Source organism: Temnothorax nylanderi, unplaced genomic scaffold, assembly GCF_030848795.1.
Source record: "Temnothorax nylanderi isolate EJ_2023f unplaced genomic scaffold, tnyl_v1.0 TNYL_tig0724_pilon, whole genome shotgun sequence".
In the NCBI taxonomy this organism is placed as follows: Eukaryota; Metazoa; Arthropoda; class Insecta; order Hymenoptera; family Formicidae; genus Temnothorax; species Temnothorax nylanderi.
The window spans coordinates 35255-47775 of record NW_027249786.1 but is presented as its reverse complement, the minus strand read 5'-3'; the positions used below and the strand labels follow the sequence as shown (position 1 = coordinate 47775).

Here is a 12521-nt window from a genome sequence, read left to right as displayed (position 1 = left end):
AATATGTTAAGATTGTTTTCATATTAACGCCTCCGTATCGAAAACGGTGCGCTTTACGACAAAATTGTACTGGACCTTTTTCGTAGAGCATAAAATTTCCTATAAAAAGTCCGTGAGAGCCCTACTCTACGGTTAATAGCTTAGGCGCTAGCGAAGCTCGAACAAGCGCCTTGTACTACGTGTGGCACTGTACGGGCGGGCCGCGCGGCGCGGCGCGGTGCTGCACGCTTTCACGAAAATTGCGATATCTCAGAACCTATTAGAGTCTCCATTAATTTTTTTTTTTTTAAAGAAAGGTTACACTATAAGGAATATTTTATTATCTTACAAAATTTCTGACAAATTGGTCCCGTTCGAATAAAAACAATTCCAAAAAATATTTTTACTTTTTTTTGGTCAAAATTAAAAAATTTGTTTTCAATAATGCAATAGTCTAAAAAGGCATGATTTCAAGTATAACATATTTAAATTTTATTAAAATCCGATGAATAGTTTCGTAAATATTAATACTTAAAAAAATACTTAGTAAAAAATTCAACATAGCGTAACTTTTACAATTTTCAAAATTTTTTAAAATCCTTTGACCTTTTAATTTCTCTTATCCAATACTATAATTTCTCCAATTTGCAAATCAATCCGGAAACCACGTCCAAATCGTGATATTTCTGACGTATTCTTACCCATGCACGAGTCAATATTTTAAAAAATTTACTTACACCACTATGGCTTTTACCTTTCCATATATTAAAAAATATATATACACCACTATGGCTTTTACCTTTCCATATATATATATGGTATATATATATATATATGTATGTATGTATGTATGTATGTGCGTGTGTGTGTGTGTAGTTAAAAATTTAAGACATATACGTTACGAAAAATAAATAAAAAATTAAATATTTTGTCTAAAAAATGTGAGAAATATACAATTCTCCTTCAAAATTTATATGTTTATTTCAAATTAATAAAATGAATTTGGTATAAAATGTGTAAAACCTTATAAATTGATATTTTTATCCCATTGCAGCGAAGTCAAGAAGTTATAATTTTATAAATATAATAACAACTATCTTACTTTAATTAATTTGGAATGTATCAAGGGCAACTTTAATTTATCGAGTGACATACGTAGTAGCATTGTATGTAATAAAGTTTTGAAAGAAAAATGCCATAAAATGAAATGCATACCTTAATCTGTCAGACCAGATCGTACCTGAGGGATGGCCGACGAAAATCCAGCGCTTCGAGATCCGATGGTTCTCGTCTACAGAGCGAACAGAAAGCGCACTGCAGGGTATTTTTAAACGCTTCTCGAAAGTCGCGATTAAAATACGCATAGATCAATGGATTTAATGCTGAATTCGTGTACCCAATCCAAAATAGAATCGCAATCACGACGTTGGGACACGGACAAGTCTCGCCGCAAAGCGCTGTAATGACGTACCTAACAATTGAATTAATAATTATTTGTCTATATACAAATGTTGTAAATACAAAGACAGAAGATTAATTATTTTTAAACTCAAATCTCGAGAGCAATGGGAAATATGAAAGCTATTTTATTCAAACTTAACACTTGTTTTAACCCTCCAGCTGTATACTTTTTTTTGGGACCTTGCATACGTGGGTCTGTCGCGTCCGACATTATTTTCCCTACTTTAAAGTACTTTAAAAATCTGAAAAAATTCACAAAACATCTGTCAACATTGTAGTTGACGATTTTATAGTCATTTTGATAAACATCGTTTATTTAATATTTTATTTTTAATAAACTTTGAATAAGAATAAAGGAAACAGATGGATTTCTTTAAAACTTTGTAATTTTTTTCTATGCAATATAAAAAAATCCTTTTAAGGTTTTTTTACTTGAGAGATAAGTGTTCAAGAAGAAAATAGTGCAGATTGATATCTTCAAAAAAGTTGAATTATTCAGGAGGGTCAAAATAGTACTTTTTAGGTAGAGAACATCATTGATAAATGAAAAATTAAAGATAAAATTATATATAATATGGCATATATATGACTTTTTAAATAATTTATTACAATTTTATGATACAATATGTAGAATATATTGAAAAAAATTCGTCCACCGAGCTTCGGCCGCCGTCCGAAATTCCATTTTTTGGGAATAACTAAACTAGAGAAGCAACTATTCGTCAAAATCTTTTAAAGAAACATTGTTTTGTCCAAAAACAATCACATTTATCATAAATAATTGCAACATTGTTACTGACAGATAAAGACTATGTCGAGTGTATACCTGGGTCTGAGACGTCCGTGCGAGATTTGACTCGCTCGGCATTCAGCGATATGTTTATCTTTCGAAGCGGCTTTGGGTCCTTGGATTCCTTCCCCCACCTACTTTTTTTAGAGGGGGACCCAGATAGGCAGGCTTGCTGGTTCTCAAGTTACAAGCAGACGTTGTTTTGGCATGGACGCCGTAGACCCACGTATGCAGCTAGAGGGTTACATTTAAGCAACTTGATGCGCTTTTTATGTTCCTGTAAGACTGTTTTGTATCTCTAATAAAAAATAAATTCCTTAAAAAAATATAATTTAAATTCTATGTTTTCTGTTATTAAATTTTGTATTAAGTAATCTGTTAATGATGGTATAATTAAAAAGGGTACAAGAAAAATAAATAAAAAATGTTAGGTAAATACTTTTTATAATTTTGTTTTTCAAAAAATTAAATGACGAAACTGGTAAATTGAAAATATCCTTTTCTGCTTTCAATTTGTATAATTTTCAATAATACTGGTTACAAATTGATAAATTTAATTTAACAACAATTCTCTCTCTCTCTCTCTCACTCTCTCATTCTCTTACTCAATTACCCTCATTTGCCTTTTATCAGAATATGTATACATAAAATTAAAATATCCGATTTAATAGAAAAAATAATTTCTCTTGACATGTTACAAGTAGCTTTTGTAGCAACATTTTTTATGTTATATAAACAAAAAATTGAATTTGTTAATTCATACTTTGATAGTCAATACACATTGAAATACGTTGGATAATTTATATATTGTAATGTAGCTAAAAAATATCTTTCGAAAGTGACTGAAAACATTTCCAAGTTTTTTGTAATTGATTTTCTTAAAAACAAAGCCTTACATTGAAAAATTGTTACATCTTTGACTTTTTATCTGATTTAGAATCGTCACTTTTCCGATATCATCGTTAATAATGGATCACTCTGTGTTAAAAAGAATCAAACATTTTACTAATATGTATAATCAAACACACATTAAATAAAATATTGATAAATCTATCGATTGTCATCTATCAAATTAAGAGAGTAATCCGTTAGGATTAAAAATACACATTAGAATTAATCAATTACGAGCACATTGACATACATACATGTAGTGTTTTATTAAGAGAACTTGAATGCACATACCAAAGGAAAAATGGCAACCAGCAAAGGATGAAGGTACCCATAATGATACTCAGCGTTCTTGCCGCTTTGTGTTCTCTCTTCATCTTCATCATATGTTTGTCTTTCGTGGGGGTGTGTAAATGCTCGGTGTTGATCTCATTTAAAGTTAATGTTTTTGACGATCCGGCACTGTTTAGTTCTCCATTTAAATTATTAAGATCCTTACTTGGTCTGTGACTGAGCAACATGGCATTGCCCATTCTGCTGTGCATCTGCTTCTCTTGCTTGTTAGCCTCTTTAAATATAGCAAAGTATGTGACCGCCATGATGGTACACGGTATCCAGAAGGATATGCTTGATGACAGTATAGCGTATATTCTGTTGACCTTAAACTCGCAGAGTTCTGGGTGCTTGTGCCTGTGCACGCTGTTCTCTTCCGTAGTGTACCAGCCGCAGAAGATCGGCACGAAGGAAATGATGGCCGGCGACACCCAGCAGGCCAGTAGCATAAACGCCACCACTCTCTTCGTCATGTTGATGGGATACTTGAGTGGCTTCACGATCGCATAATATCGATCCACCGAGATGCACATTAGATGGAGTATCGAGCTAGTGCTAAAGTAGACATCTAAGGAATTCCAGACGTCGCACATAAAATAGCCGAAAAGCCATCTGCCGGTCACCTGCACGCTAGCGTTGAAGGTCATCGCGAACATCGCCACCAGCATATCCGCCAGTGCTAGCGAGACCACAAAGTAGTTGGTGATAATTCGTAGCTTTCTGTGCCGTATCACGGACACCATCACCAGCAGATTACCGAACAGCGCCGTGGCGATAATCGAACCGAGGATGCAGACTTTGACGATTGCCGAAGGCATGTCTGACCAGTTGACCTCCACCGCATTCACCTCGGTATTATTGCTATAAGGATTCTCCTCGGTCGAAGTGACGTCCAATAGCGGTGTCACGTCGAACGAGGAAATCTCCGCCGGATCGAACGTCGTTTCCGCGGTCATGCTCGCCCAAAGGCGAGTTGGCGGCTGAGTCCTATAGCCTGCACTGAGCGTTGACCGTCCTCTATAATACTTTAGTTTTTCTCCTCTCGGTCGAAGAGTTTTAGGAAAATGACTTTAGGTGACGAAAGTCCCGACTAGTTGACACATCTGACTTGCGTTCATTTTCGATTCGAGCAAGGGGGAAGATCGCTTTTTCACGTCTTGTCTCCGAGCTCCTGCAGCCAGCGCGATCGCTCAGGTCTTTACGAGGTGTACGAAGAGACTTATTCGAAAGGAACGTAAAGCTCGCAACAATGCTTTGGTGATGCTACTATGTCGTCATATATACGTATACTCTTCGGAATCTGTAAATAAAAAACAGAGAAACATTCTTAAGAAAATCAACAAAACAATTTTTAAATCTGCTATCGCTATCGCTATCGCAATCCAAGCGAGTAGATGTATAAGCGTTCGCATACATATTGCATATTACAGAGAAGATATTCTTTTCATTAGAATGTGTTTGGAGATTAACTGCAAGATATATGTGTGTAATTTAAACAGAATAATCGGTATAAAGTTGTATGGCAACAATGAACATTTTGTTTCAAAACATCCGAGAGATATTTCATTATTTTTATATATATAATATACTACTACACAATATTATTTGACACATTTTCTCGCAACAAATTATGTCAATATTAACGTTGTTAAGTTGAGGAGCTGTTTATTTAATTGAATATTACAGTATCTAAAGACTTTTTCTTTATTGAATTAATTATTTGACTTTTACAGAAATGCAAAAAAAAATAATAATGTATACAATATTTGAAGAATATTTATAAAATTATTTTTAAAAAAATTTATTTTCTGTTATAAGCTCTGTAATTATTTTATATCTGAAGCTAATACATTATGAATATATTTTTCATAAATTGAGCACTGCAAAAATGAGTAGTTATCTGGATTTATCTCTGTAGGACTAAATTTTATAATTACCTATGTGATATTTCTGCATAACAAAATAAAAATGAAGTAATTTTTTACGCAGGAAAAAATTCAATAACTGGTATTGCATGATAAAATAGAAAATAAATACAAAATAGTAACATAAGAAAGAAAGAGTATAGTTTGATATTTTTACACAGTTTACATCTTAATAATTTGTACATGATTACATCTCTTAAACTTCACACACACATATATATATATGATTGTATGCACACACACACACACACACACACACACACACCCATCGATAAATTTATAGCATAAACATAAACCTTTAAATGTATACGTCTTAAATGCATCTTAATGTTAAATTACAATATTATTTGTGTTTTATACATACAATATATATACTTATAAATACGTATTATATGTATAAAACACAAATAATAATTTAACATTAAGATGCATTTAAGATGTATACATTTAAAGGTTTATGCTATAAATTTATCGATTTAAGATAAAAATCCTATATCTTGAAATGTTTTCACAATCCTGTCTATCTTTTCTTTAGATAGTCTGCTCAGTTTGCTCACAATTGTGATGTAAACCATAGATATCGTATAACTTATAACTCATAAATAAACTTGGATGTAATAGACGATTCATATGCGAGCCTTCGGCGTGTAGACTCTTCGATTGCTGTATTCCTTCCAGATTCGCATATCAACTGGTACGGCAGTTTTCCATTCGTTTCTACTTAAAATGGGGACACGTCGGAAGAGAGCTGGCAACCTTCAATAGAACGTCCTCTCTTCTCTTTCCCTATTTATTTTTCCCTCCCCTACATCTTTCTCAGTCACTGTTCCTCTTTCTCTTCCCTCTTTGCATCTTTCTGTCTCTTTCTCCGACATAGTAGTCGTGTGGCGACAGTGCTGTGTCAAGTGCACTCTCGTCGAGCCCATGTAATTTATGATCCGCTATTTTTGCGGTATATTTAGGTCAATTATTCCAGCAGTAGCGTTGGTCGGCCATGAAGAAAAGAGACCGAGAAAAAAGCTACCACTCAAAGATGCAATTTTTATTCTTGAATAAACTATAAATACTGTTAATATTGTCGAAATTAAGAACGCGGTGAGAGGAGACACACCGAATGAAGAAAAAAGAATTATTATGTTAAAAGACAACGCACTATTGACCAATTTATAAAGACAAACGAAGTTTTAGTCGAGTAGCAATATTTCACTTTACGCGGCGGTAATAGGTTATTTATTTCAATTTTGTTCTAACTTTCAACCGTCATATTTTTTTCAATTGTATAATTACTGTAGAGCAATTTTTCGGCGATGACAGAACTCTGTGTGATTTAATTATAATAATTTGCATTTTTTTCCAGTAACTCCCGTTTTTCGCACGAAATAAGAGAGAATTGTGATCAAATTATAGACTTATCGGCTTTGTGTGAAAAATGATTGAAGGTGTGTGTGTGTGTGTGTGTGTGTGTGTGTGTGTGTGTGTGTGTGTGTGTGTGTGCGTGCGTGTGTGTGTGTGTGTGTGTGTGTGTGTGTGTGTGTGTGTGTGTGTGTGTGTGTGTGTGTGTGTGTGTGTGTGTGTGTGTGTGTGTGAGTGTGTGTGTGTGTATGAACAAATAAAATTAATAAAGTTATTGCATGCTTTGCTTTAATATAAAAATATATGATACTAAGTACAGTTTCTATATTTATATGATTCAATATATGGCTCTCAAATTGCAAATTTAATTAGAAAAATTTAATTGTGATCGCGATAATGTAATTTGAATAATGATTTATATAACGGTTTAATTGTAAAGATAAAAAGGTAAACACACACACATACACATACGTAAATAATATATTACTGCAAACGATGTTATTAAATGAAAATTTAGATATATGGAGTACCGCGCTAACGAGTGTAATATATTAATGAAAATCAACAGGTGGTACGCAAAAGATTAATAAAGAGAATCAAATTTTACTTTAATACTAATATACATATGTTATGTTATATTAATAGAGGTATAATGTTCGACCCAACTGGCCAAATTTTATTGCTCAAAACAACGCTACGTTTCGACCGTAGATTCCGGTCCTTTTCAAGCGTATGTACTCACAAATATTGATTGGTCAGACATAATGTCCAAACTATGTCGAATCTAAAAAATATTTGTGCGTTGAAATTAAAACAATAGAAAACTTATTAAACGGCATAATTCGCTGTGTCAGAGCCGTGCGGTGGTAAAATCCACGTTGTTTTGAGCAATAAAATTTGGCCAGTTGGGTCGAACATTATACCTCTATTAATTCTTAATTATTCACTGGCGACTCAAGTTATCTGGTTATGTTATATATCCATCGATCACTTTCATGCACCTTTCTTCAGCTACAAATTTTGTTTTCAATACAATGAGAGCTAGAGAAGCGTAAGATTGGACAAGATTAGAAAATTAAATATTAAAAAATATAAGATTATATTATAATTTTAATTAATTAATTAAATTGTTATTAACGTGATATCTCTCTCTCTCTCTCTCTCTCTCTCTCTCTCTCTCTCTCTCTCTCTCTCTCTCTCTCTCTCTCTTTCTCATCATATGGCGTAAATGGCTGTAATAGTAATAGTGTGCTACATCGCTTTATCAAAAATTGTATAGAGAAATCGTTGGCGAATATTGTTGTACCTGCTGCCCGAGCAGAAGTAGCCATTCGATTCTACTATTGATACTAGCAGCGGGAAGGATTTCTATTTTCCAGTATCTTTGACAAAATTCTACGTATATAAAAAATTCTACATATATGAATACATACCTATAAGAAGAATCGGAGCGCATATCTCGTTTATGCGGTAGAGAATTGCATCACGTAACGATGCCGAGCATGTAAATCGCACACAGGCGTCTATTGAATATAAGTAGAATTCTCGACGCTAAGACTGGCCAAGGGCAGACCTCAGAATTCGAAAGATCAATGATGAGTCGGTCTCGTATCTTACCGCTTTCAGCATAATGAGAATTTCTAGCATTTTCGAGCGTTTGTATCGGTACTAATGCGATTTCGTATATAGTCACGCGTAAAACTTTATCGAGACCTTACAAAACTAATAAATTGGATTATTGTTTCGTCGGAACGTCATATATCAATCAAAAACGTCTAAATTTATCGGCAACCACCTATTACCTATTCAATAAGGCTTACGTATAGGCTCGAATAGTTTGCATGGGCAAACTGCTTGAACAATTTAATAAGCCAAATTCCTAAAATACAAAAAGATTACTATATTAAATATTTTTACTAAATATTATAACTTCTTTCTTCATAAATTATCCATATTGTAATTTAATTTACAATATATTATTATAATTTAATTGTGAAACATTAAGATATAGATATATTACCACACTTTCTTCTTTCTTATATAGTAATATATATATTTTGCATGCTTATATTTGTTTCTAAATTCTGAGATACGGTAAATTATTTTTTATTTATTAGTTCATCATCTTCATCTTCCACTTCAATGCTTTAAGTCTGCGAACTTTTTTTGAATGTGATATTTCTCAATTTGAGAGTTGCTCAATAAAAATTTTTTAAATAGCTTATGTTTAATGAGGATCACTCCCGTGATATACATCGGTCTCGCTCCGCGTATACTTGGCGCGAGACACTACCGTGTCTCTTGATATCATTTTGTCTTCAAGCGTCAAAATATACCGTACCTTACAAAATTAAAAAAAGCTCAAGACTCTCGGTCCACAAAGAAACATACTATCGAAATTTTGCTTGTGCCACGAAACGCGCCACGTCATACCTGCCGAAAAATTTCGTTGCTGATTCTCTCGTTTCTTTTTTAAGCAAGCGTACGCTTATACAAGCATGGTATTGTGGTCTTCGCAATTTGTCAGGGCAACCGTCGAGGGATACGTACGCTTAATATGCGATTCGCATCATGTACGCCGAAACCCTCCCGAAACGTGAATAGCATAAATAAGTCATCCAACAATATAAGAATCGTCATTTTAGCTCAGAATTTTTTCTCCCGCTGGTCCTTCGCATATTCCGTCGTTTTAGCGAAAATAGCACATTGATTTATTACACGATTTCGTTAACATGTACAGAAAAATGCAGATGTAAGAAATACTTTTGAATTTGTTTATTTTATTTTCTTTTTATTAGTTATATTCTTTTTTTAGAGTTTATTTATTCTTGTTTATTTTATTCTAATATCATTGAATGTATCAAAATCTTTCAAAAGGCCTGATTTAATCCGTTCTTCCATCTCTTTTCACAAACACACACACACACACACACACACACACACACACACACACACACACAATCGTCATGCGATATACATATGTACATATACAATATAATAATGTTGACCGTAATGAGTTCGTGAAATAAATTCTCAGTGAAGCCCCTTGCACAATGCCAGGCAACAGGCAATAGGAACAGGGAATAGAAATCAGAAATCATGTATAAATGCAGAATAAACAGTGACACAAGCAATAGACACAGAGTTTCCGTCACGTTGGAAATTCTGTGCCTATTGCCTGTTGCCAACCAATCATAGTATTCGAATTTTTTAGGTTGTAATTAACGATTTTTTGGTTATTTCCTGTTCCTATTGCCTGTTGCCTGGCATTGTGCAAGGGGCTTTACAAACATATCAAGATAAAACCTTTTCTGTTAATTATTACTATACATATATATTTTTTACATTATTGTTATATAACATCGTTAAACATCGTTTTATTATTTATTTCTATAAAAATTGTGTGTGACAAAGTAACAATAAGGTTGAAGAAATATTTTAGTCTCTTAACAGATTTTTGTCCTTAAGGCTACAATTATGCAATGGAAGACAAAAGACACGCTGTTGCTTCTTCAAGTAATTTTATGTAACAATTTTATCGGGCGCGTTTACTTAGAACGAACCGGGTTTGCTTTTCCGTAAATAATGCAGCTTGTTGTTGCGACACTGACCTTCGATCGAGACGCCAGGATTGTCGTGATTCTGCATCGAGTGCGCTGCCAATTCATGCCAAAGAGCACTGACGGGTTCTAGCTTCCGCACTGGCTTGGTCACATGTTGGCAATGTGTGTATATGTAGATATGTGTGTGTGCGTGCGTGCGTGCGTGCGTGCGTGCGTGCGTGTGTGTGTGTGTGTGTGTGTGTGTGTGTGTGTGTGTGTGTGTGTGTGCGCGCGCGTGTGCGTGTGTGTGTGTGGGACGTTTGGGTGTGGTATGTTTCTTGTACGAAATTTGGTTACGAACGTGGTTTTCTTCCGTAGTGATCGTCTGGCTAAAATTTTCCACGAATGTTAAAATCGTCATGTCATCGATAAAGCATAGAATGGCGGCAACGACAAATCGATGCTTGCCCAGCAAACTGCAAAGCGTGCCAGATTCTTGCTGCAATGTCCGAGCTTTATTATCCGCTACATATAGTTTTCGTCTTCATCATATGATACATAATATACGATGGCCGTCCAATATGTTGTTATGAGTATCCATTTTGTGTCCAAAAAAAGCAGTCGTTAAATAGAGATTTGATAAATTCAATAGCTAACAATAAGCACTGTTGCATTAGAGGATAATTAATATCACAATCTTATTATACATTTGCATTTATTTATTTCGTAAAAAATTTTAATTATTATTATAGGAAGCTTAACCTCAAATTGAAGAATAGCTTTTACTAACAACTAAAGTCATGTGAATTCGAAGCGTTCATAGATGTTGACTAATATTATTTATTAGGGCGCAACCTGTTTTTCATAAAGGTGCATTTCATATGCATAAGTAAAATTAATTCTGCGCAATTTGAAGTATTAAATGTAACTGTAGCCAGTTTAATAGTAAAGATTCAAGGTATAAGAGAGTAAAAAACTCAATTTTTTTTACATTGTTAAATATTAAAGGATGGAATTTAAACCAATACCTTGAGTTAAATATTTTGCCATTTTTAATTAAAATGCGTGTGGAAATTTATTATTTTAACTCAAAATAGTATTATTTTAACTCCATTGGGGGGTTTAGTTAAATTAACATTATTTTGAGTAGGCTCAGTGGCAACCTGGCAACCTCAGAAGCAACCTAGGAATAATTAAAAATGATTTAAATTGAGTATAATTTGACGTTACGAAAATTTAACAGCGTAACTAGAAAATATATATATCTTTTAATTTTTCTTAATTCTAAATTTAATATACTGTTTATATGTTTGTTATTAATTGTTTATGTATATTATTGTAGATGTAACGTTGTCTTTGTATAATATGTAATATGTCTTTCTTTCGATATAGTTGTCACATATGACATTCTCAGTAGAAGATTTATAATATACAAGTGAACATTAATGAAACGCGTGACGTGGTTTGAATAGAGAGAGAAGTTACTCTTATTGGAAAACTAAATTCTACAGTTTCGTAGTTACAAAGCTCGCAAGATTGCTTAACGATAGATTGCGTTCGCAGTCACGGTCTTCGTCGTCGATAGAGAGAATTATTGGGAAAACGTCTTAAGATGTTCAGTAAAGATGTTCAGCAAAATTTCTTCTACGATTAAAATAGCTAATAGATGAACGCGGTGCGACACGATGTCCTTCGCACAATTAAATTGCAATTTGTGCAATTAAATTTCATGGTATTTGATATAGCTTACAGATAACCATTTTGATGTCTTATCTCAGGCAAAAATGACACCAAATCTTAACAAATCTATTGCATTGCATTGTAATAAATAATTTTATCTTTATCTTCGTTTTTATGAAGAAGGTCTCTTCTCGTCGTCTGAGAGCTTCTCGTTCCTTTCATTCTTTCGATTAGTTACTCAATTGCGTTACATAAAGTATTTTGTCATTCGATTTGCCTTTTATCGCACATTGTTACTTGCAATAAACTTTGCTATTTATTGCGAAAGACAATTTATTTTACTAAATTGTGCGCACTTTGAAAACTGATAATAGCTAGATAGCAGCCACATGATGTTATATTATAACGGCAGAAATATTAACAGAGGCGTAAGCTATATAGTTGTACATGTAATTTCCAATAATTTGTTGATTTCCCCCGCGGCTATCTGGGCAATTCCTCTCGATCATGCTAATACGAATTTTATTAACTGATATTTTATACAGAATTGATATTTTATACAAACCGGTG

At 33.6% G+C, this 12521-nt stretch overlaps 1 protein-coding gene across 7 annotated transcripts in view; it reads right to left on the bottom strand.

Annotated features, from left to right (window-relative positions):
• Positions 1 to 828: 828 nt before the first annotated feature.
• The window catches only part of LOC139785018 (octopamine receptor beta-2R-like), a 29621-nt gene continuing 17928 nt past the window's right edge, over positions 829 to 12521 (bottom strand). For 4 of the 7 annotated variants that reach the window (XM_071724188.1, XM_071724185.1, XM_071724186.1 and 1 more), the window contains 2 exons: positions 3413 to 4751; positions 829 to 1450 (listed from right to left, as the gene is read on the bottom strand). In XM_071724188.1, the coding sequence (XP_071580289.1) occupies positions 1204 to 1450; positions 3413 to 4407 (1242 nt within the window). In that variant the 5' untranslated portion in view covers positions 4408 to 4751 and the 3' untranslated portion in view covers positions 829 to 1203. Of the gene's footprint in view, positions 1451 to 2378; positions 2529 to 3412; positions 4752 to 12521 lie in introns of those variants that run through there. The other 3 variants (XM_071724189.1, XM_071724190.1, XM_071724191.1) reach the window with 3 other exon arrangements.